General features: G+C 32.6%; 3 protein-coding genes and 1 long non-coding RNA gene across 4 annotated transcripts; 1 reads left to right on the top strand and 3 right to left on the bottom strand.

Annotated features, from left to right (window-relative positions):
* Positions 1-620: 620 nt before the first annotated feature.
* LOC143078908 (uncharacterized) lies at positions 621-11,169 on the top strand. The gene is made up of 4 exons (XR_012979301.1): positions 621-761; positions 1,169-2,105; positions 2,667-6,200; positions 10,710-11,169. It is a non-coding gene; the product is annotated as an uncharacterized LOC143078908 (long non-coding RNA).
* Positions 6,857-14,266, bottom strand: LOC143078906 (uncharacterized). Its single transcript, XM_076253960.1, has 6 exons — positions 14,077-14,266; positions 13,304-13,480; positions 11,171-11,359; positions 10,572-10,633; positions 7,302-8,241; positions 6,857-7,065 (listed from the first exon to the last, which is right to left on the bottom strand). Exons 2-6 carry the CDS (start codon positions 13,476-13,478, stop codon positions 6,986-6,988), a joined length of 1,446 nt encoding a protein of 481 aa, XP_076110075.1. The 5' UTR covers positions 13,479-13,480; positions 14,077-14,266; the 3' UTR covers positions 6,857-6,985.
* A 4,412-nt stretch (positions 14,267-18,678) lies between these two features.
* On the bottom strand, positions 18,679-20,193 carry LOC143077979 (uncharacterized). Its single transcript, XM_076253020.1, has 2 exons — positions 19,125-20,193; positions 18,679-18,888 (listed from the first exon to the last, which is right to left on the bottom strand). The coding sequence occupies exon 1, from the start codon at positions 19,943-19,945 to the stop codon at positions 19,457-19,459; it is 489 nt and encodes a 162-aa protein (XP_076109135.1). The 5' UTR covers positions 19,946-20,193; the 3' UTR covers positions 18,679-18,888; positions 19,125-19,456.
* Positions 20,194-21,454: 1,261 nt separating this feature from the next.
* LOC143078509 (uncharacterized) lies at positions 21,455-26,562 on the bottom strand. Its single transcript, XM_076253372.1, has 5 exons — positions 25,936-26,562; positions 25,163-25,339; positions 22,979-23,167; positions 22,380-22,441; positions 21,455-21,526 (listed from the first exon to the last, which is right to left on the bottom strand). Exons 2-5 carry the CDS (start codon positions 25,224-25,226, stop codon positions 21,455-21,457), a joined length of 387 nt encoding a protein of 128 aa, XP_076109487.1. The 5' UTR covers positions 25,227-25,339; positions 25,936-26,562.
* Between the last annotated feature and the right edge of the window lie 457 nt (positions 26,563-27,019).

The following is a 27,019-nucleotide window of genomic DNA, read 5'->3' as shown; positions in this document are numbered from 1 at the left end:
TAACCGTGGTTTCCGAACATAAGTTGTAAAGATAATGATAAGTTGGTCCATCCTATTCATTGAATCCACCACATCTCTAAACTGTTTCGTCCATTCATAAAATGTACCTGGTGTAGTACAGGATTTCTTCACAAGGTGCTTTTGATCATCTATTCATAATAAATATTGGTACAATTTGGTTTCATAGTTGTCTGTTTAGGAAAAGTATTGCATTAAATCATGTCTAATATATGTATGGTTTAGATTTGGCAAAAACTTGTGAATTTTACTGATAGGTGTTACAATTTCTATTCACAGTATAATGTACTATTACAATATATATTTAGATATGTGTGTATATACAATAGTTGATATCAACAAAATGACAACTTCAAATGGGATTCACAGGGTGCTTTTGATCATCTATTCGTAATAAAATATTGGTACAATTTGGTATTGTTGTTGTCTGTTTATGACAATTATTGCATTAAATGTATGTATGGTTTAAATTTGTAAAAAAACTAGCAAATTTTACTTATAGGTGATCACATTTCTATTCACAGTATAATGTACTATTACAACATATATATATGTGTGTGTATAGTCAATAGTTGATATCAACTTCAAATCGGGAGTTGTGCTTTATTGTGATAGACAATTGCACGATGATACATGTTATCTACAGTACAGATACAAAGTTCACCATCAACAGTATATGACTAATTTTAGACAGTATGTGGATACGTGGAGTAAATTATAAGTTTACAAAATCAAAAATAAAGGTAAGGTTTTACTTTTTATTGAAATTAGAAAAAAACTGAAATACGTATATAGTTTCTTTAATAAAAAAGCAGTTAATGTTAATATTATTCTATACATGAGTGTAATAAAAAGTAAAATCACAAAATAACTAAATTCCAAGGAAAATTCAAAATGGAAAGTCCCTAAAAAATGGAAAAATAAAAAGCTAAAACACATCAACGAATGAATAACACCTGTCATATTCCTGACTTGGTATATGTAGACTATGGAAATATATTTGGTAAATATAAAGATGCTACCATTCTTACAAAAAAAATGCACAAACAAATAACAAAACGTCTTATAGTAAGTGTACGATCTTCCTAACAAAATAAACTCGTTAAACTTGAGTACAATTCAAAATATCAAATACCTTTTTTTATTTCAGTCACCATGCATATCAGTCATACCATGACATTGTCTCCAGTCTTTGTAATCGTAGCTATTATCGTTACCACTGGTTATGCGCAGATCTGTGCAGTCAAAGACACGAGTCTTGATTGCAGAAATAGAAACTTGTCAACGGTACCTAGTTTTGCTAATATACCAGACACTATTACACATTTAGATTTTTCGTTTAATAACATAAAAACTGTTAACAAATTTAACATATCTTTGTTGTCTTCTATTGTTGAAATTTCATTTGCGCATAATATAATTACAACTATTCAAAAGGGTGTTTTTGAAATTTTTACAAATGTGGAACATTTAGATCTTTCATACAACAAACTAAGCAAAGATTCGTTTAAAGATGAAGATTTGAATTCTGAAATTGGACGTGCTAAACGTCTTACGCTACAGGGTAATGATCTTGGATCATTAGAAGATCTTACATTTTCAACATATCATTTTTTAAAGATGGAATATCTTGATCTCTCCTACTGCTCTTTGAAATTTTTGGGAGATATGTCAATCAATAATCTTGTGAATTTGAAATTTTTAAATCTGAGCTATAATTTCTTATCCGATTTTAATGAAGATTTTTTACCAGGAGAAATGGGCCTAGAACAACTTGACATAAGTTACAACAAAATAACAACCGTTAAGAAAGTGCCGGTGTTGATAGAACTGAAAGTATTACGTATAGATTATAATGGAATAGATTTTATTGAAGACGGTGCATTTTCAACCTTACTTGGACTTGAAGTTCTGTCGCTTGTTGGGAATAACATGAAAACATTACGTCCCAATATGTTACCATTGAAGTCTATTTTCTCTCTCAAAGAGATCAGACTGGATAAAAACCCATGGCGATGCGATTGCAACATGAAATGGTTATTTAATGATATGGATGATGATTTTAACTTTAAAAACTTTACATTAATGTAAGTATATTGAGTATTGTAATTGGAAACTTTATTGTAATAGGAAATATTTTGTTTGATTTTGAAAATTAAGGGTTTTCGTAGTGCTTATCAGTCATGCTTTTTTTGTACTTCGTTTGCAATATTTATGAACTGATGAAATTGGTTTTTTTTTTTTCTTCAATAAAACAATTCTTGACTTTCCTTGAATTGTATAATTTAGGCATTAGCGTGAATCGAGAATTAATCTATTGCCGAGAAAAAAATCATTATATTTGGTTAACCATATCAACTGTGAGTTTCCTGTTAGACATTGAAATAAACAAAATACACATCAACTAAAGATTTCACAGGCACATTGGAACAACACATTTCTTAGATATGTGAAAAATCTTACACGTAATTTTCATTTGGTAAATAATTTTGGATTTCTTTTTTGATAATTAACCTGAAATGTATTGTATTTATTTCCCTTTCCCCGTGAAATCTGGTCTAGAAGAAAGATTATTTTGAAAGTGATGGTGGTATTCCAAAGTAAGTTTCAAATTCTTAATATACCGGTATCTTTATTTACTTTTTCAGATGTTCATTTCCTTCAAGACTTCGAGGAAAGAATATTTTTACTACATCTAGTAACGCGCTGACATGCAGGGCAGAATATTCAAGACTTACATATATATTGATTTTATTTTTTTCCGCGAGTTTTATGGTGACAGGACTAATTTATGCAGTTTATATCAAACGGAAGTATTTCAAGTGTAACAAGTGTTGTGAGAAGAAAGGAGGCGATTATGTCGCCGTATTTACAAATGACAATACCAATGCCGACGAAGGAACAAACGTAAAAATCACAACTGCAGACGATGAATCGTTGGTCAAAAATGAAGAGAGAACGGGAAATGGACAAGTTCATTATTTCGATGTTTGATTTGGTTTTTTTTGCGCTCAATAAGATTTGTTAAATATTATTGAGATTATTTTTTTGTCATAGCCTCCTTCATTTCTTTAAAAGTTTGGCTGTACCACTCGTTCAAAAGTTATATATGTATATGCATGGATAGGTTGTCCGTTATACGATTAGTTTTGGTGTTTTTTGCCACTGCACTCCTCATATGAAGTATAACAACATACTCAAAAAAATATTCTTGAGTGATCTACACTGTGTGGATGTTCTGTAACAAATATATATTATTGTGAAGATGTGTTATGATTGCCAATGAAACATCTGTATACAAAGGCATTCGGTACACCGACGACATCCACTAAATATGATTGGGAGCGCTCATGGAGAGTGTGTAACAAGACAACATAAGAAACAACTGTAAAAATCAGTTGAAAGGTTATATTTCATTTGCGCCAAAAGATTAAAACTTCATTTGCGACATTTTATATGTATTTTAGGTAAGATATAACGGAAAAGTTAAATATTCTTTGCTTTAAAAGGTTTGTCTCTACAGTATTCCCCTGGATAATTGAGTGAGTTCAATGCCATACTCATTTCTGAAGCTGAGAGTCACTAAGGTTTATAATTATAAATAGTGTTCACATGTTCGAGGTGACAAGATGGGAATTTATAATTTAGACATAAACAGAAGAACTAAGGCCGTGATCACACCAAATTCCATGTACAGTAAACTTGTTTACAATTAGTTTAATGAACTGGACATTGGTTTCACATTAAATTTGTTCACATCTATACACCTTGTTAAATTACCTGTACATAAGATTTGTTCACATTTGTAAACTCTATTTAAATGTTCATAACGTAGAATTGAATGAAACGTTTTCGGACAACTTTTCTAGCAGTAAGGGAACGACCATTTGACTCTAAATAGGGGGGATGGAAATATTCCGAATCCTAATTGGATAAAGAAAACAGTTCTGGTTCTAGAGTTGATAAAAAATAATCTGAATCAAGAGTTTCCCCATACATTATAGTGTTAAATGTTGAAGAAAAAAAATTTGATTACCAGCATCGAAAAAAAAAACCGGAATAAAACGTTTGCGCGGCCAAATTCTGACTCAGATAAATAAACAAAATACCCCCACCCCCCTTTTTGAAATTAAGTGGTTGCTTCTTTGTGAAAGCAATTTTGATGATTTGCAGTAGTTTAAAGATACTAAATATGTCTCGATTAAGCATTACAAAACGTAGGCTGCAACACATGCTTACAGACGAAGAAGAAGGATTGATATACTAGGAACCACTATATTTCTATCTTTTCTGTTTGTTCAAATGGTATTTCCTCTCCAAGAAGTATTTTGCAAAGGGAGGGGGTAATGTGTTTTTTTACTTTTTAAGTGTAATTTCACGGATCCGAGATACTAGACAAACAAAACATTTGCCTCACACTTTTTAAGTAATGCATTTATGAGTGAATCGTTGTTTGAGTAAAGACCAGTGGCAAATATTTCTGTGTAAGTCAAGTCGATTCGGAAAGACCTTAATTTTCAAATGAATTATGTGTTCGGCAATGATGCTGCTATGATAAGGGCTTAATAAAGCTACGTTAAGTTTTATTTCTAAACAAAACAAATAAATACATCAAGTTGAGACAAATTTCTATAAAGAACTTCATAAATAATTGCTATAAATATCAATTTTATTAAAACATCGTTTCTTCCTTAAATATGCACGGTGAAACTAATGTTTTAAATGCCTAGTTTTGTGTACACTTAATCTACACAAGGCCTACATCGAGTATCGACTGCATGTAGACAAAACATGATTTACACTACATGTAAACATTGAGTTTTATCAATGGGAACGTAATTTTGTTTATTTTACGTGTGAGTTACACTTACACAACACCGAGTTTAGGTCAATGTGAACACGGCCTAAGTCTGTAAATTTTGGACAGGTTTAATGATTGATTTATAACAGAATTGTGTTTCATCAAGGTTTTAACATTACTTGTATGGTTTAATGTCGACTGATTTCTAAGGAATAAGTTTAATTATGCAAACCAAAACTGCCTTAATTATCAAAAGTCTTATTTTTAACATATGTTATATATTATTTACCAGTAATTTGGCGCAAATGTTAGGTTTTATTTTGGTGCAAATGAACGATTTTTTTCGGCGCAAATGAAATGGCAATTGGCGCAAAAGCAAAACACCGGTGTCTGACACATAAAATCGACACCATAAGTACAAAAATATCTACATAGTGACAACGAAACAAAGTAATGATCTAATAGTACAAAAATATCTACAAAGTGACAACGAAACAAAGTAATGATCTAAGAGTACTCACGTTATTGAAAACTGATTCTTATCCAAATTTCATCTGATAAATAAACCAAATGTTTACAGATTTTGCAGTCGATTTTTTTTCTAGACTGTTTTAATCATTTCAGTAATATTTAGCATTCACATTTACCAATTTTTTAAGCTTCAACACCTATGTTTATATCGGTCTCTAAGCTTATTCGAACCCCATAATAAATCCACCTCAGTATAATTTTGCATCTTTCATTGTATCACTGTACTTATATATCACTATATTCATTAAACGTGACTTCACTTTAGGCTACTTTGTTGTTTTTAGGTGGTATTTTTCATCTTTCCTTCGTTCTTGTTAATACTAATGTGCAATGCTATGTTAAAACACTGTCTATAGGGGCGCCCTATTTGCCAATAAAAAATATTTTGTTACTACATTTCGGTTGGAACCTCTGCTGGTGGGCAGTCATTTTACGGAGGATTAATTTACCTTTTATGCATCAATTTGGAACAGTTATGATTTGAATTATCGATGTTGTATTGCAATGTCATTCAGTTCAATCGAAACTTTGGTAAAAATTCCTAATGGATGACTTTGACACAATATCTTTATGTACAGTTCTACTGATCAAAGAGAGCAAATATGTATTTTTATACTTGTTCAAAAGTTTGCTGATTGCATGACAGAACAACGTTTAACGTTTAAATTTATATCAAAACAACAGCATATAAACTCATTATCTTTGGTATCACAATATTATCTATGTAAACAGACAGTTGATATGAACAAACTTGCACAGTCTGAGTAAATATGGGATAACAAAAAAAGAAATCTGTCACAAACTGAAGTCCAAATTGTACAATCAACGAGAAGGGAATATATATTTAAATGTAAGCTAAAATCATTTTTATCTATCCGTTTATTAGTTTATGTTTTACCTTATTTACAACTTGGTTTTTAAGTGATTATTACAAGTAAAATTAAAATAATTCCAACACCACAATTCGGTACTTTGATACTGATATACATTTTTTTATCATGTGTCCGTTTATGTTATATAAAAACTAAGGGTTTAACTCCCTCAGCGACCAACAGTTGAAGTTTAATTAAAAAAAGCGCTTCGGATTCATAAAATACGAAACCCCAAAAGACGAGGATATAAAAGTGTTGTTTCCATTTTTCAACCTTAATTGTCTTTTAATTAGATTATTTGTGTTTTTTGTTGCTGTTTCATAAAATTATACCATGCATCTTTGTTGTTTGGTAGTTGATTCATCTTTTGAAACGCTGATAGCTCATACCCAGCAGCAAGCTATATGTGTTTAATTGTATGTAAGCAATTGTGCTTCCATCTGTCGTTCCCTATCTTTTAAAGTCAATTCGAATATTTCTAGTTTAAGTGTATATCAAATCAGGTAAACAGGAGATGATGACTATGTGGATAGTCTCAACCCAAACAAACCTCACATGGACTTGGGGCTCACTAAAGCATCTCATGTAAAGCATTCGTTGTTTTTCACAGATTCACCTGTTATAAACGCAAAACGTATTTGTCTTTTTTATTAAACAAAAATATCATAGGAAATACAAATTCATAAATAAACAAACAAAAACAGAGACACTACGAATGCAACTGTTCAACAAACATGATTGGAGCAGGGTTTGACTGAAGGTTTTAATGTCTGTTCAGAATACATCCAACAAGGCTTCTGACAAAATCCATCAGCTTAGGTCTATTCACTGGTTTTGCTTCCCCTACAAAATAAATATAGAAAATAAGCATTAACAGTAATGTAGTCATCTGTTTTGTTAATCATCACAAAAATGTTCTTAATATTTGAAACGAGCTTTTCATATTAATACTATGTTTCGTTTAAAGTCGATTTGAAAAAAGCGATCATTGGCATCAATGTTGTCAATACATGTAATTAAAAGTCACAAATATAAATAAAAATACAATTTAGAATAATGCACAGTTTTGTTTATATTACCTGTAACGATTTTCTCTTTAAATTCCTTTGATTTAAGTATTTCGTTTAGTTTAGTTTCATTTCCTCTAGGTTTGCCCTTCCCATCAAATTCACTGGCTTCAGGTAATCTCTTCACATGTACTTTGTTTGTTTTCACCTTTCCTTTCCCTGTGGATTCTTGAGCTTTCTGCTTAGATTGCTTAGATTGGTTAGCCTCCGATATATTTTTTTCCTGTAATGATTTTATTTCTTCTTTTCTTTTCTGTTTTGACTCGTATTCATCTCCCTTCGCTACACATTTTTCATATTTCTTTTGGTTCTTAGCTTTCTTTTTATCCATCTTTCTTTTATTTCTAATTTCCTTTTCTTCTCGTGTTATTTTCTCCTTAGATTCCTGAGCCTCCATTATTTTCTTTTTTGACTCGTATTCTTCTCCTTTCGCTACACATTTTTCATATTTCTTTTGGTTCATAGCTTTCTTTTTATCCATCTTTCTTTTATTTCTAACTTCCTTTTCTTCTCGTGTTTTTTTCTCCTTAGATTCCTGAGCCTCCATTATCATTTTCTTTTTTGACGCGTATTCTTCTCCCTTAGCTACACATTTTTCATATTTCTTTTGGTTCTTAGCTCTCTTTTTATCCATCTTTCTTTTATTTTTAATTTCCTTTTCTTCTTGTGTTTTTTTCTCCTTAGATTCCTGAGCCTCCATTATCATTTTCTTTTTTGATTCAGTTTCTTCTAGTTTTCTTTTCCTTTCAGTCTCCCGGGCTTCAATTTTTCGTTTTTTCTTTAATTCTTTTTCTTTCAGTTTTCTTTTCTTCTCAGATTCCTTTGCTTCCATTTTTGCTGTTTTCTTTGCTGCTATGAAGAGATCTTTGATTCCAACCTTGTAACCATTGGTCTTTTCAGTAGATACATTTTTGTGATTCGTTTTATTTATTTCAAGTTTGTCTTCTGTCAACTAAAATTAATAAAGGTATAAGGCTTCCATCACTGATCTGTTTCATACCTAATGCATGCAGTATCAAGCATACTGCAGTATCAAGCATACTGCAGTATCAAGCATAACACATACTGCAATATCAAGCATAACTCATATTGCAGGATCAAGAATAAAGTATACTTTAGTATCAAGCATAAAGCATACTGCAGTATCAAGCATAACTCATATTTCAGTGTCAAGCATAAAGCGTACTGCAGAAACAAGCTAAAAGCATACTGCAGTATCAAGCATAAAGCGTACTGCAGAAACAAGCATAAAGCATACTGCAGTATCAAGCATAAACAATTCTGCAGTAACAACCATACAATATACTGCAGTATCAAGCATAACTCATATTGCATTATCAAGCATAAAGCATACTGCAATAACAAGCATAAAGCATACTACAGTATCAACCATAAAGCCTACTGCAGTACCAAGCATAAAGCATACTGCAGTATCAAGCATAAAGCATACTACCGTATCAACCATAAAGTATACTGCAGTATCACACATAAAGCATACTGCAGTACCAAGCATAAAGCATACTGCAGTATCAAGCATAAAGCATACTATCGTATCAACCATAAAGCATACTGCAGTATCAAGCATATAGCATACTGTAATAACAACCATAAAGCACACTACAGTATCAACAATAAAGCATACTGCAGTAACAACCATTTAGCATACTACAGTATCAAGAATAAAGCATATTGCAGTAACAACCATTAAGCATACTGATGTAACAACCATAAAGCCTACTGCAGTACCAAGCATAAAGCATACTGTAGCATCAAGCATAAAGCATACTACCGTATCAACCATAAAGCATACTGCAGTATCAAGCATATAGCATACTGTAGTAACAACCATAAAGCATACTACAGTGTCACACGTAAAGCATACTGCAGTATCAAGCATAAAGCATACTGCAGTATCAAACATAAAGCATACTATCGTATCAACCATAAAGCATACTGCAGTATCAAGCATATAGCATACTGTAGTAACAACCATAAAGCATACTACAGTATCAACCATAAAGCATACTGCAGTAACAACCATTAAGCATACTGCAGTAACAACCATAAAGCATACTGCAGTATCAAGCATAACGCATACAGCAGTAACAACCATTAAGCATACTGCAGTAACAACCATAAAGCATGCAGTACCACGCATATAACATACTGTAGTAACAACCATAAAGCATACTACAGTATCAAGCATAAAGCATACTGCAGTATCAAGCATAAAACATACTGCAGTCACAACCATTAAGCATATTGCAGTAACAACCATAAAGCATACTTCAGTATCAAGCATAAAACATACTGCAGTTACAAGCAAATAGCATACTGCAGTTTCAAGCATAAAGCATACTACAGTAACAACCATAAAGCATACTTCAGTATCAAGCATAAAACATACTGCAGTAACAACCATAAAGCATACTGCAGTATCAAGCATAAAGCATACTACCATATCAAGCATAAAGCATACTGCAGTATCAAGCATAAAGCATACTACAGTAACAACCATAAAGCATACTTCAGTATCAAGCATAAAACATACTGCAGTTACAACCATAAAACATACTACAGTATCAAGCATAAAGCAGACTTCAGTATTAACCGTAAAGCAGACTGCAGTTTCAAGCATAAAGCATACTGCAGTATAAATATATAGCATATTGCAGTATCATGCATATAGCATACTTCAGTAACAACCGTAAAATATACTGCAGTTTCAAGCATAAAGCATACTGCATTTTCAAGCATAAGGGCATATTGCAGTATCAAGCATAAAGCATTTTACGTTAAAAACGTTTTCATGATAGACTAAAATGTAAATACAAATCCTGAACAGTTGTTTTATCATTTGACTTTATTAATATTAATTGATGAGGAAATAGAAACTAAAATAATATTAAAATGATCACATGAAAGCACCAAAATATGTGTATAACTATAGAAATGTTTCATTAATAAGCATCATTTTCTTTAGATTGAGCATATACTGTGCACTTCTATAGTATTTTGTGTGTTTTTGACAAATCTTTACACATTGTTTATCATTCCGAATTGAGGATTTCGCTACATACGTTGCTTCTTATAAACAAGGAGATGTAGCATGATTGCTTATGAGACAACTATCCATCAGATACCAAAGAGCAAAGATACAAACAATCATAAAGAACTGTACTGCCTTCAATAATGAGCAACCTATCAGTTTGTTTAATACGGTTTAGGGGTTTATGTCTCATTGACCTTTATCACCTATCTTTTTTTCAACATATTACGTACCTGTAAAGCTCCCAGTCCATTGCTGTCTTCGTTTTCAAATAAATCGATCAGGGATTCACATCCTTAAAATAAATAAAACTATAAGAAAGAGGATTGTGCATTGTTTTTTTTTTAATTTATTTTGGTTCGATCTTTTAGATATATGACTGAGTATCAATTGAGATATCACATTGGTAAAGGTGAAGCGATAAGATTACCAAGCAGACGACTACTAGTTTCCACCAGCGACAAAAAAGACGTTGATATTAGCAACTAGAGGCCCAAAGTGAAAGATGTTTTAAAACAACAAACGATCCCCATATTATATCTTAAGATATAAAAATCCTTGATAAAATGTGAAATAATAAAGAGAAGAAAACAAACAATATGGTAAAAGGTTAACGAAAAACAAATATGGTAGACGGAGAAAATATCAAGATGGAGAATTGAATGCATACATAGTAAATTAAAATTATCACTTGAAATTAAAGCAAACCATTCTTCATTGAGATAGTATGGTGATTACGTGCTCTTCATATTCTTTTATAAATGTTTGTAATATCTGATATTTACTCTATCATTATTACATAAATTGTTGTTGTTTTTTCTCTATAACTTACTAGTAGCGTTATGATTGAAGTCATGCTCCATGCCATCACTCTGGAATATAAAATCCTTTTGAGGCAAAGGTGTATCATCATCTGCTTCATGTTCCATCTCATATATTTGGAATTTAACTGTATGTTCTTTTAAACACATTTCTTCGTCGGCTCTTTCGCCAGCAGCTGACTTCTTTTGAGCTATTTCTTCTTATATAAAAAAAAAAAAAAGTATCTGAAATTATTGTAATCATAAAACAAACACAAGGAGAACACAAAACCTGTTAAATCAGTAATTAGGTTTTATAGTTATTGTAGACTGTCTTTCCGTGTTGTTTTCATGGTTTTGTTGGATAGTCTTCAAATAAAACGAATTCGTGTTGTCCCGATTTGTGTCTTCAGATTCTTATTTAAAAAAATTAAACTTTTGTTCTTCGTCTGTTAAAATTTTTGACATTATAATAAAAAAAAAAGTTTAAGGTATTCCTACTTATCTGTGCGTCTAAAAAAATTATTTTCATTTGAAAAGAAAATAGTATATAATAAAACAAAAGAAGGAAATACAAATATGTATGGTACAAGCATGACTAAACAGACAATATGAAAAGAAGAAGATGTGGTATGATTGCCAATGAGATAACTCTCCACAAACGACCAAAATGACACCGAAATTAACAACTAAAGGTCACCGTACGGCCATCAACAATGAGCAAAGTCCATACCGCATAGTATTAAGATAAAGGTATAGATAAATATCAATGTACTCGCAGATCTTTACCTAGTGTCTTTTTGTTGTTAGGATGTGCAAGTTCCCTGCCACGTCCACATGTAATTGTGTCCATCTGATGAGTTGAGACTTTTCAACTGATTTTTATAGTTTGTTCTTATGTTGTACTGTTATTCTACTGTCCCAGTTCTGTAATCTGTGTATTTACTTATCTCACCAGACCCCTACTCCATGTACTTTGTGTATTTAATTATCTCACCATACTCCTACTCCATTTACTCTGTGTATTTACTTATCTCACCAGATCCCTACTCCATGTACTCTGTGTATTTACTTATCTCACCATACCCCTACTCCATTTACTCTGTGTATTTACTTATCTCAGCAGACCCCTACTCCATGTACTCCGTGTATTTACTTATCTCTCCATACCCCTACTCCATTTACTCTGTGTATTTACTTATCTCACCAGACCCCTACTCCATGTACTCTGTGTATTTAATTATCTCACCATACCCCTACTCCATTTACTCTGTGTATTTACTTATCTCACCAGAACCCCACTCCATTTACTGCGTGTATTTACTTATCTCAATAACAAAAAACCCTACTCAATGTACTCTGTGTATTTACTTATCTCACCAGACCCCTACTCCATGTACTCCGTGTATTCATTATCCCACCAGACCCCTACTCCATGTACTCCGTGTATTTACTTATCTCACCAGACCCGTACTTCATGTACTCTGTGTATTTACTTATCTCACCAGACCCCTACTCCATGTACTCCGTGTATTTACTTATCTCACCAAACCCCTACTCCGTGTACCCCGTTTGTTTACTTTAATCACCAGACCCCTACTCCATGTACTCTGTGTATTTACTTTAATCACCAGACCCCTACTCCATGTACTCTGTGTATTTACTTATCTCACCAGATCCATACTCCACGTACTCTGTGTATTTACTTATCTCACCAGATCCCTACTCCATGTACTCCGTGTATTTACTTATCTCACCATACCCCTACTCCGTGTACCCTGTTTTTTTATTTATCTCACCATACCCCTACTCCATTTACTCTGTGTATTTACCTATCTCACCAGATCCCTACTCCATTTACTCTGTGTATTTACTTATCTCACCAGACCCGTACTCCATGTACTCCGTGGATTTACTATCTCACCAGATCCCTACTCCATGTACTCTGTGTATTTACTTATCTCACCAGATCCCTACTCCATTTACTCTGTGTATTTAATTATCTCACCAGACCCCTACTCCATGTACTCTGTGTATTTACTTATCCTTACTTCATGTACTCCGTGTATTTACTTATCCCATCAGACCCCTACTCCATGTACTCCGTGTATGTACTATCTCACCAGATCCCTACTCCATGTACTCTGTGTATTTACTTAGCTCACCTGTCGTATCTCCTGATGAACTGTCCTCTTGCGAATGTAGATAATTATCTCTTACAATTTCCATTCTATTCCAAAATTCTAACTCTTGAGCGGACTTTGCATTTTCTTTAAATTCCATAATAAGCAGCTTTTTGGCAGCCTCTAACTGCTGGAACGGATTATACACGTCACCCATAGCTATAATAAAGGTTTAACGCGTCTGAATTAAATTAAAGGAGATAAAAAATATACAGAAAAATGGAACAAGTTTCCTCTTCTTTACTCTCTTGTTTATTAAGTTCCGTTTCGGTTATTGTTTGAAAACGTGTAGGCTTTCTACAACGAATGCCGCAACGCTGGATCACGTATAAAACGCAATGAACAAGGTTTAAAATCAATTCGTGTGGTCTCCTTGTTTTACAAATATTGCTATCATGGCTTTACTTTCGTATTGTAATTTGTTGATTTAATGCAATACGATATTGACTGATTTAGCGTTAAAAAATGTATTGTACGGACAACACTAAACTATTATTGACAGAACAAAATAAAAAAATAACAACTATGATCATCTTAACTTTAAGTACACATTTCATTTTCAAAGTAACATGATATTAAAATCAAAATAGTGTTTCGTGAGTTCTCATTTTTGTCCCATTTATACAAGATCACGAGAATGCGATATGTGATAAATAATAAGATTCAAAAATATAGAATATCTTATTTTTAACTTCTTTACATATTTCATAAACAGTAAAATCGACAGAGAAAATAGTTTTAATTTGTTTTCTTACCTTACTCGGATATTTTTTCTCTTCAATTCTGTTTTATAAACTATAAACAATTAAGAATGAAACACTTCTTCAATTGTCCAGAAATCGCTCTGTGAGTATATCGATGCGATTCTTCCCTCAACGACGATCTGTAGCCAAGATCGAACTGTGACGTCGTCAGCATTGTTACAGCGATACCGTGACTTCCGTTTTTTTTCGATCCCTACTTAAAATACTATCAGTGGTCAATTAACATTTTGAATGAGCATAACTCGATGGTCAATGCATATATGCTCCCCCTGGTGGACACTTTCAAGCGGGTGTTATTCGACAAGTACTTTTTTAGTATGTTCTTACAACTATTTATAAGATGTTTCATCTCATTATTTGTGACGAGTTCGTCAGACTTACTCTTCTGAACCGCATGACGTTTTTGTGAGGTCCGTATAAGCCACTATTATATATGAGTATAATAAACATAGTTTAGTTGTGTGACTTTATAATTGGTTCGATATGCTGAAATTTTTCAAATTTTTCTCATCTTTTCTAAAGAATTGAACGTCTGGCTGGCCTCATGGTAGCCTTCTTGTCTCGAGTGCGATAGGATGGAGGTTCAGACAAAAGACTTTGAAATTGGAAGCAAGTGGTATATAGTAATACTAAGAGCAACAAACTGGTCAGCTTGAATACAAAATATGCATCCTATTAGAGAAACATAAACCTCACCTAGGCGACAGTTACCTGATTAGTTAGACCGCGCTGAAGTACGTCCATTATTCATAGTTCATTATTCAAAATTAAATCATGAATAATGAAATAGTTTATTATTCACTATTCAATGTTTAAAAAATTAATAATGAATAATGAAATAGTTTATGTTTTATTATTCAACTTGAAGCGGTAAATAGTGAAATAAAAATAAAATAAACAGCTGCGCCATGAGCGCATGATACGCCCGACGCCTTGTGTGGCATTTTTATGCAATAATCATAAATAATTTCTGAGAAAGTTTTAAGCAATAACCATATATTTTTTTTTTAGATACGGCGGGACATGTGAACCCCCCCCCCCTCTTTTTTTTTTTTACAAAAAACTAAATATCACTAAAATAATTTTTTTAATCAAAGCCAAAAAATATACAGATCTTTAGATTATTATAACAAAGAAGTGTGTAAAGTTTTAAGCAATAATCATAAATTGTTTTTGAGATACGTTGTGAAATGTAAAAAAAACCTCCCCCTTTTTTACAAAATACTCAATAACTCAAAAATAAAATTTTGAATTATCACCAGAAACTATACAGATCTTCTGATTAATATAACAAAGAAGTGTGTAAAGTTTTAAGCAATAATCATAAATCGTTTTTGAGATACGGCGCGACATTAAAAAAAAAACTCTCCCCCTTTTTTACAAAATAATCAATAACTCAAAAATGAAATTTTGAATCATCACCAAAAAGTATACAGATCTTAAGATTAATATAACTAAGAAGTGTGTAAAGTTTTAAGCAATAATCAAAAATCGTTTTTGAAATACAGTTCGACATGTGAAAAAAAACACACCATACCCAACTATATCAGTCCTATTCAGGACCGATAACTCTGTCGATAGATATTATCGGGTATACAATATTGATAAAACCACACCAACCGTATTAAACGTCTCTGTTGGAATGTATACAATAACTCTTTTTTTTTTACACAATTTATAATAAACTTGATATCGATTCATTGCCTGGATTTAGTTTTAAATATTGAATTAAAAAATAAATAACAATAAAATCATATTCAATGATCGAAATTCATTTAAATCAAAATTTGAATCAGAATATTTCTTTGAAATAATTATAGAAACATATAAATATTTGAATGCATTTTAGGCAAAACATATCTTTTTTTAAAACATTTTCATAATATTCATATTTTCCTAAAGTTTATTACGAAACATTCTTCTTCTGATTTGACACGGGAAAGAGAAGATATTTATTTGTACATTTATGAAAACATTTGTATATCACAAAATTTAAACTCTGGTACTACATGTATACACACTGACAGGATGTTGAATGTCACCTGGTAGCTTTTGGTTTGCACGTCTACCTGACAATATATTATGATGTAATATTATAACCCAAGTAAGATTTCACCTGTTCGGTCAAGGAATGAAATTTTAAAGGTATAGAATATTTATCTATTATAATTGGACATTGTTTTTTCTTTTAAAATGAAAACATTTTTGTTTGTTCTAAAAGGAATGACTTTTTTGTATAAATATATTTCTAAAGAAAGATAAAATATACAGAAAACTTGAAAACACCTTTAAAAAAAGAAGAGACATTTTTTTATCATAAATATTGTAAACTATTTTCTGGTAACAGTATCTCCTGGATAAATATATATATCTGTCAAAATAAATGTTCCCGTGTCACAGTTAAAATATTTTTTTTTTATTAAGAAGTTTTGAAATCAATGATATCGAAATATCACTAAAGGAAAATAACAGAAACATCAGAGATTCTTTATGAAAAATTAAATATAATCTAGGAAAGTCTTACTATAGAAATCATTGATTTGATGCAACATTTTTCATGTGATACATCAGCCGCCATTTTGAAAAATCTCGAAAAATTCCCTTTTTAAATCGATGTTTGACCGAATTTGCCCTGAAATTAAACTGTTTTAAGTAGTATATTTCGCAAGCTATATGTTTGAATATACTTAATCGATTTGCAAAGTTTGTTTTTTATTTACAGAATTCCTTTATTTTTTGTAAAAGTGGACATGGGTATCGGTAATTTAGCATTGAGTCAACGGAGAAATGACGAGAAAAAGTGCATGTTTTACGATTCCGATTTGACCGAAATTAATCAAAAATTCAACTGTTAGGACCAACATTGTTTGATAGAAATATGTTTGAATATCAAGGATTGATTTGCAAAAGTAAGAAAACGGATCAGGTTTAAGAGAAAATTAAACTTTATTGAAGCATATATGCATTTTATATGGGGAAATATAATACAAAATGGCGGCTATTATACGTCACAAAAGTCACGTGATGTCCAACTAAGTTGGATATGCCCTGATTTAGTTACAAAGTGCCGCAACTCAAAAAGTTTTAATCCTATTTTCACCAAAAAGTATACAGATCATTTGACCATCATAAGAAACAACTATAATAAGTTTCATGAAATTTGGATAAGTCCTTCTGAAGTTACAGTGCGACATGTTTACGCCGGACAGACAGACGGACAGACGGACGGACGGACGCAGGACATTTGTATGCCATAATACGTCCCGGCGTATAAAAATTGACTGCGACACTATAGTTATATCCCGTATTTCTAAATTCGTCTTTTTGGTGTTATCTAACAAATATTCAAATTAATATCAGAAAAAAATAAATAAAAACACTCTTTAAATTTTAATTTGATTTATTTATCTAGTTCCTAGTTTCGGAAAATAAACTAGTGGGTTTTCCCAACTATTTTTAACAGAAATTCCTTGGTTAAATGTATGGACGACCTGAATACCAAAACATACTTTTTTCAAAATTGAAATACTCTACGTGGCCTTTCTTTTTTAATTTTCACTGGACCTTTGCTATTCATCATCCTTTAATAAATTATAGATAAAACAAGTCGATTGTGCCGCAATGACCATTAAAGGGGTTACGGAGGACTTAAATGCCAAAATACGCGTGAAAATTAAGAAATAGCCAATTTTGAATAATGAAATGGATATGTTGAATAATGGGATGGACTGCTGCGACCCTTTAGCCCCTAATTATAGATATACCTTATACCTCACTCGAAAGCTTATTACGAGAGGAACAAAATGAATATATTCAATATGTTCCGTAACGAATATTAGAGGATTAACAAAGGATTTAAATATCGAAATACGCGTGAACATTGAGAAAAAGCTTATTTTAAATAATGACATAGATTTTCGAATAATGGAATGGACTGTTGCGACCCTTTAGCCCCTAATTATAGATATACCTTATACCTCATTCGAAAGCTTATTACGAGAGGAACAAAAGGTGTATAGTCAACATGTTCCGCAACGCATATTAGAGGAGTAACGAAGGACCTAAATATCGAAATACGCTTGAACATGAAGAAATAGCTTATTTTGAATAATGGAATGGACTGCTGCAACCCTTCAGTCCCTAATCAAGACCAGATTTATACACCAAATTAAAGCTTACTTATAGAGGAATAAACTGAGTATAAACGATATGAACCGCAATGACCATTAGAGGGGTTACGGAGGACCTAAATGCCAAAATACGCGTAGAAATTAAGAAATAGCCAATTTTGAATAATGGAATGGACTGGTGCGCCCCTTTAGCCCCTAATTATAGATATACCTTATACCTCATTCGAAAGCTTATTACGAGAGGAACAAAATGTATATATTCAATATATTCCACAACGAATATTAGAGGAGTCAATTCAAATATTTCTAGTTTAGGTGTATATAAAATCAGGTAAACACGAGATGATGACTATGTGGATAGACTCAACTCAAACAAACCACACATGGACTTGGGGCTCACTAGAGTATCTCATTTTAAGCATTTGTTGTTTTTCACAGATTCATCTGTTATAAACACAAACGATTTATTTGTCTTTTTTATTAAACAAAAATATCATAGGAAATACAAATTCATAAATAAACAAACAAAAACAGAGACACTACGAATGCAACTGTTCAACAAACATGCTTGGAGCAGGGTTTGACTGAAGGTTTTAATGTCTGTTCAGAATACATCCAACAAGGCTTCTGACAAAATCCATCAGCTTAGGTCTATTCACTGGTTTTGCTTCCCCTACAAAATAAATATAGAAAATAAGCATTAACAGTAACGTAGTCATCTGTTTTTTTAATCATTACAAAAATGTTCTTAATATTTGAAACGAGCTATTCATATTAATACTATGTTTCGTTTAAAGTCGATTTGAAAAAAGCGATCATTGGCATCAATGTTGTCAATACATGTAATTAAAAGTCACAAATATAAATAAAAATACAATTTAGAATAATGCACAGTTTTGTTTATATTACCTGTAACGATTTTCTCTTTAAATTCCTTTGATTTAAGTATTTCGTTTAGTTTAGTTTCATTTCCTCTAGGTTTGCCCTTCCCATCAAATTCACTGGCTTCAGGTAATCTCTTCACATGTACTTTGTTTGTTTTCACCTTTCCTTTCCCTGTGGATTCTTGAGTTTTCTGCTTAGATTGCTTAGATTGGTTAGCCTCCGATATATTTTTTTCCTGTAATGATTTTATTTCTTCTTTTCTTTTCTGTTTTGACTCGTATTCATCTCCCTTCGCTACACATTTTTCATATTTCTTTTGGTTCTTAGCTTTCTTTTTATCAATCTTTCTTTTATTTCTAATTTCCTTTTCTTCTCGTGTTTTTTTTCTCCTTAGATTCCTGAGCCTCCATTATTTTCTTTTTTGACTCGTATTCTTCTCCTTTCGCTACACATTTTTCATATTTCTTTTGGTTCATAGCTTTCTTTTTATCCATCTTTCTTTTATTTCTAACTTCCTTTTCTTCTCGTGTTTTTTTCTCCTTAGATTCCTGAGCCTCCATTATCATTTTCTTTTTTGACGCGTATTCTTCTCCCTTAGCTACACATTTTTCATATTTCTTTTGGTTCTTAGCTCTCTTTTTATCCATCTTTCTTTTATTTTTAATTTCCTTTTCTTCTTGTGTTTTTTTCTCCTTAGATTCCTGAGCCTCCATTATCATTTTCTTTTTTGATTCAGTTTCTTCTAGTTTTCTTTTCCTTTCAGTCTCCCGGGCTTCAATTTTTCGTTTTTTCTTTAATTCTTTTTCTTTCAGTTTTCTTTTCTTCTCAGATTTCTTTGCTTCCATTTTTGCTGTTTTCTTTGCTGCTATGAAGAGATCTTTGATTCCAACCTTGTAACCATTGGTCTTTTCAGTAGATACATTTTTGTGATTCGTTTTATTTATTTCAAGTTTGTCTTCTGTCAACTAAAATTAATAAAGGTATAAGGCTTCCATCACTGATCTGTTTCATACCTAATGCATGCAGTATCAAGCATACTGCAGTATCAAGCATAACACATACTGCAATATCAAGCATAACTCATATTGCAGGATCAAGAATAAAGTATACTTTAGTATCAAGCATAAAGCATACTGCAGTATCAAGCATAACTCATATTTCAGTGTCAAGCATAAAGCGTACTGCAGAAACAAGCTAAAAGCATACTGCAGTATCAAGCATAAAGCGTACTGCAGAAACAAGCATAAAGCATACTGCAGTATCAAGCATAAACAATTCTGCAGTAACAACCATACAATATACTGCAGTATCAAGCATAACTCATATTGCATTATCAAGCATAAAGCATACTGCAATAACAAGCATAAAGCATACTACAGTATCAACCATAAAGCCTACTGCAGTACCAAGCATAAAGCATACTGCAGTATCAAGCATAAAGCATACTACCGTATCAACCATAAAGTATACTGCAGTATCACACATAAAGCATACTGCAGTACCAAGCATAAAGCATACTGCAGTATCAAGCATAAAGCATACTATCGTATCAACCATAAAGCATACTGCAGTGTCAAGCATATAGCATACTGTAATAACAACCATAAAGCACACTACAGTATCAACAATAACGCATACTGCAGTAACAACCATTTAGCATACTACAGTATCAAGAATAAAGCATATTGCAGTAACAACCATTAAGCATACTGATGTAACAACCATAAAGCCTACTGCAGTACCAAGCATAAAGCATACTGTAGCATCAAGCATAAAGCATACTACCGTATCAACCATAAAGCATACTGCAGTATCAAGCATATAGCATACTGTAATAACAACCATAAAGCATACTACAGTGTCACACGTAAAGCATACTGCAGTATCAAGCATAAAGCATACTGCAGTATCAAACATAAAGCATACTATCGTATCAACCATAAAGCATACTGCAGTATCAAGCATATAGCATACTGTAGTAACAACCATAAAGCATACTACAGTATCAACCATAAAGCATACTGCAGTAACAACCATTAAGCATACTGCAGTAACAACCATAAAGCATACTGCAGTATCAAGCATAACGCATACAGCAGTAACAACCATTAAGCATACTGCAGTAACAACCATAAAGCATGCAGTACCACGCATATAACATACTGTAGTAACAACCATAAAGCATACTACAGTATCAAGCATAAAGCATACTGCAGTATCAAGCATAAAACATACTGCAGTCACAACCATTAAGCATACTGCAGTAACAACCATAAAGCATACTTCAGTATCAAGCATAAAACATACTGCAGTTACAAGCAAATAGCATACTGCAGTTTCAAGCATAAAGCATACTACAGTAACAACCATAAAGCATACTTCAGTATCAAGCATAAAACATACTGCAGTAACAACCATAAAGCATACTGCAGTATCAAGCATAAAGCATACTACCATATCAAGCATAAAGCATACTGCAGTATCAAGCATAAAGCATACTACAGTAACAACCATAAAGCATACTTCAGTATCAAGCATAAAACATACTGCAGTCACAACCATAAAACATACTACAGTATCAAGCATAAAGCAGACTTCAGTATTAACCGTAAAGCAGACTGCAGTTTCAAGCATAAAGCATACTGCAGTATCAAATATATAGCATATTGCAGTATCATGCATATAGCATACTTCAGTAACAACCGTAAAATATACTGCAGTTTCAAGCATAAAGCATACTGCATTTTCAAGCATAAGGGCATATTGCAGTATCAAGCATAAAGCAACTTACGTTAAAAACGTTTTCATGATAGACTAAAATGTAAATACAAATCCTGAACAGTTGTTTTATCATTTGACTTTATTAATATTAATTGATGAGGAAATAGAAACTAAAATAATATTAAAATGATCACATGAAAGCACCAAAATATGTGTATAACTATAGAAATGTTTCATTAATAAGCATCATTTTCTTTAGATTGAGCATATACTGTGCACTTCTATAGTATTTTGTGTGTTTTTGACAAATCTTTACACATTTGTTTATCATTCCGAATTGAGGATTTCGCTACATACGTTGCTTCTTATAAACAAGGAGATGTAGCATGATTGCTTATGAGACAACTATCCATCAGATACCAAAGAGCAAAGATACAAACAATCATAAAGAACTGTACTGCCTTCAATAATGAGCAACCTATCAGTTTGTTTAATACGGTTTAGGGGTTTATGTCTCATTGACCTTTATCACCTATCTTTTTTCAACATATTACGTACATGTAAAGCTCCCAGTCCATTGCTGTCTTCGTTTTCAAATAAATCGATCAGGGATTCACATCCTTAAAATAAATAAAGCTATAAGAAAGAGGATTGTGCATTGTTTTTTTTTTAATTTATTTTGGTTCGATCTTTTAGATACATGACTGAGTATCAATTGAGATATCACATTGGTAAAGGTGAAGCGATAAGATTACCAAGCAGACGACTACTAGTTTCCACCAGCGACAAAAAAGACGTTGATATTAGCAACTAGAGGCCCAAGGCGTAAGACGTTTTAAAACAACAAACGATCCCCATATTATATCTTAAGATATAAAAATCCTTGATAAAATGTGAAATAATAAAGAGAAGAAAACAAACAATATGGTAAAAGGTTAACGAAAAACAAATATGGTAGACGGAGAAAATATCAAGATGGAGAATTGAATGCATACATAGTAAATTAAAATTATCACTTGAAATTAAAGCAAACCATTCTTCATTGAGATAGTATGGTGATCACATGCTCTTCATATTCTTTTATAAATGTTTGTAATATCTGATATTTACTCTATCATTATTACATAAATTGTTGTTGTTTTTTCTCTATAACTTACTAGTAGCGTTATGATTGAAGTCATGCTCCATGCCATCACTCTGGAATATAAAATCCTTTTGAGGCAAAGGTGTATCATCCCCTGCTTCATGTTCCATCTCATATATTTGGAATTTAACTGTATGTTCTTTTAAACACATTTCTTCGTCGGCTCTTTCGCCAGCAGCTGACTTCTTTTGAGCTATTTCTTCTTATATAAAAAAAAAAAAAAAGTATCTGAAATTATTGTAATCATAAAACAAACACAAGGAGAACACAAAACCTGTTAAATCAGTAATTAGGTTTTATAGTTATTGTAGACTGTCTTTCCGTGTTGTTTTCATGGTTTTGTTGGATAGTCTTCAAATAAAACGAATTCGTGTTGTCCCGATTTGTGTCTTCAGATTCTTATTTAAAAAAATAAACTTTTGTTCTTCGTCTGTTAAAATTTTTGACATTATAATAAAAAAAAAAGTTTAAGGTATTCCTACTTATCTGTGCGTCTAAAAAATTTATTTTCATTTGAAAAGAAAATAGTATATAATAAAACAAAAGAAGGAAATACAAATATGTATGGTACAAGCATGACTAAACAGACAATATGAAAAGAAGAAGATGTGGTATGATTGCCAATGAGATAACTCTCCACAAACGACCAAAATGACACCGAAATTAACAACTAAAGGTCACCGTACGGCCATCAACAATGAGCAAAGTCCATACCGCATAGTATTAAGATAAAGGTATAGATAAATATCAATGTACTCGCAGATCTGTACCTAGTGTCTTTTTGTTGTTAGGATGTACAAGTTCCCGGCCACGTCCACATGTAATTGTGTCCATCTGATGAGTTGAGACTTTTCAACTGATTTTTATAGTTCGTTCTTATGTTGTACTGTTATACTACTGTCCCAGTTCTGTAATCTGTGTATTTACTTATCTCACCAGACCCCTACTCCATGTACTTTGTGTATTTAATTATCTCACCATACCCCTACTCCATTTACTCTGTGTATTTACTTATCTCACCAGATCCCTACTCCATGTACTCTGTGTATTTACTTATCTCACCATACCCCTACTCCATTTACTCTGTGTATTTACTTATCTCAGCAGACCCCTACTCCATGTACTCCGTGTATTTACTTATCTCACCATACCCCTACTCCATTTACTCTGTGTATTTACTTATCTCACCAGACCCCTACTCCATGTACTCTGTGTATTTAATTATCTCACCATACCCCTACTCCATTTACTCTGTGTATTTACTTATCTCACCAGAACCCCACTCCATTTACTCTGTGTATTTACTTATCTCAATAACAAAAAACCCTACTCAATGTACTCTGTGTATTTACTTATCTCACCAGACCCCTACTCCATGTACTCCGTGTATTCATTATCCCACCAGACCCCTACTCGATGTACTCCGTGTATTTACTTATCCCACCAGACCCCTACTCCATGTACTCCGTGTATTTACTTATCTCACCAGACCCGTACTTCATGTACTCTGTGTATTTACTTATCTCACCAGACCCCTACTCCATGTACTCCGTGTATTTACTTATCTCACCAAACCCCTACTCAGTGTACCCCGTTTGTTTACTTCAATCACCAGACCCCTACTCCATGTACTCTGTGTATTTACTTTAATCACCAGGCCCTACTCCATGTACTCTGTGTATTTACTTATCTCACCAGATCCCTACTCCATGTACTCTGTGTATTTACTTATCTCACCAGATCCCTACTCCATGTACTCCGTGTATTTACTTATCTCACCATACCCCTACTCCGTGTACCCCGTTTTTTTATTTATCTCACCATACCCCTACTCCATTTACTCTGTGTATTTACCTATCTCACCAGATCCCTACTCCATTTACTCCGTGTATTTACTTATCTCACCAGATCCCTACTCCATGTACTCCGTGGATTTACTATCTCACCAGATCCCTACTCCATGTACTCTGTGTATTTACTTATCTCACCAGATCCCTACTCCATTTACTCTGTGTATTTACTTATCTCACCAGACCCCTACTCCATGTACTCTGTGTATTTACTTATCTCACCAGACCCCTACTTCATGTACTCCGTGTATTTACTTATCCCATCAGACCCCTACTCCATGTACTCCGTGTATGTACTATCTCACCAGATCCGTACTCCATGTACTCTGTGTATTTACTTAGCTCACCAGTCGTATCTCCTGATGAACTGTCCTCTTGCGAATGTGGATAATTATCTCTCACAATTTCCATTCTATTCCAAAATTCTTACTCTTGAGCGGACTTTGCATTTTCTTTAAATTCCATAATAAGCAGCTTTTTGGCAGCCTCTAACTGCTGGAACGGATTATACACGTCACCCATAGCTACAATAAAGGTTTAACGCGTGTGAATTAAATTAAAGGAGATAAAAAATATACAGAAAAATGGAACAAGTTTCCTCTTCTTTACTCTCTTGTTTATTAAGTTCCGTTTCGGTTATTGTTTGAAAACGTGTAGGCTTTCTACAACGAATGCCGCAACGCTGGATCACGTATAAAACGCAATGAAAAGGTTTAAAAACAATTCGTGTGGTTTCCTTGTTTTACAAATATTGCTATCATGGCTATACTTTCGTATTGTAATTTGTTGATTTAATGCAATACGATATTGACTGATTTTGGCGTTAAAAAATGTATTGTACGGACAACACTAAACTATTATTGACAGAACAAAATAAAAAAATAACAACTATGATCATCTTAACTTTAAGTACACATTTCATTTTCAAAGTAACATGATATTAAAATCAAAATAGTGTTTCGTGAGTTCTCATTTTTGTCCCATTTATACAAAATCACGAGAATGCGATATGTGATAAATAATAAGATTCAAAAATATAAAATATCTTATTTTTAACTTCTTTACATATTTCATATACAGTAAAATCGACAGAGAAAATAGTTTTGATTTGTTTTCTTACCTTACTCGGATATTTTTTCTCTTCAATTCTGTTTTATAAACTATAAACAATTAAGAATGAAACACTTCTTCAATTGTCCAGAAATCGCTCTGTGAGTATATCGATGCGATTCTTCCCTCAACGACGATCTGTAGCCAAGATCGAACTGTGACGTCGTCAGCATTGTTACAGCGATACCGTGACTTCCGTTTTTTTTCGATCCCTACTTAAAATACTATCAGTGGTCAATTAACATTTTGAATGAGCATAACTCGATGGTCAATGCATATATGCTCCCCCTGGTGGACACTTTCAAGTGGGTGTTATTCGACAAGTACTTTTTTAGTATGTTCTTACAACTATTTATAAGATGTTTCATCTCATTATTTGTGACGAGTTTGTCAGACTTACTCTTCTGAACCGCATGACGTTTTTGTGAGGTCCGTATAAGCCATTATTATATATGAGTATAATAAACATAGTTTAGTTGTGTGACTTTATAATTGGTTCGATATGCTGAAATTTTTCAAATTTTTCTCATCTTTTCTAAAGAATTGAACGTCTGGCTGGGCTCATGGTAGCCTTCTTGTCTCGAGTGCGATAGGATGGAGGTTCAGACAAAAGACTTTGAAATTGGAAGCAAGTGGTATATAGTAATACTAAGAGCAACAAACTGGTCAGCTTGAATACAAAATATGCATCCTATTAGAGAAACATAAACCTCACCTAGGCGACAGTTACCTGATTAGTTAGACCGCGCTGAAGTACGTCCATTATTCATAGTTCATTATTCAAAATTCAATAATGAATAATGATATAGTTTATTATTCACTATTCAATGTTTAAAAAATTAATAATGAATAATGAAATAGTTTATGTTTTATTATTCAACTTGAAGCAGTAAATAGTGAAATAAAAATAAAATAAACAGCTGCGCCATGAGCGCATGATACGCCCGACGCCTTGTGTGGCATTTTTATGCAATAATCATAAATAGTTTCTGAGAAAGTTTTAAGCAATAACCATATATTTTTTTTTGAGATACGGCGGGACATTTGAAACCCCCCCCCCCCCCCCCCCCTCTTTTTTTTTTTTTACAAAAAAC

The sequence above is a fragment of the Mytilus galloprovincialis genome, chromosome 6, assembly GCF_965363235.1.
Source record: "Mytilus galloprovincialis chromosome 6, xbMytGall1.hap1.1, whole genome shotgun sequence".
NCBI classification, from domain to species: Eukaryota; Metazoa; Mollusca; class Bivalvia; order Mytilida; family Mytilidae; genus Mytilus; species Mytilus galloprovincialis.
This window is presented reverse-complemented; position numbering and strand designations above follow the sequence as displayed.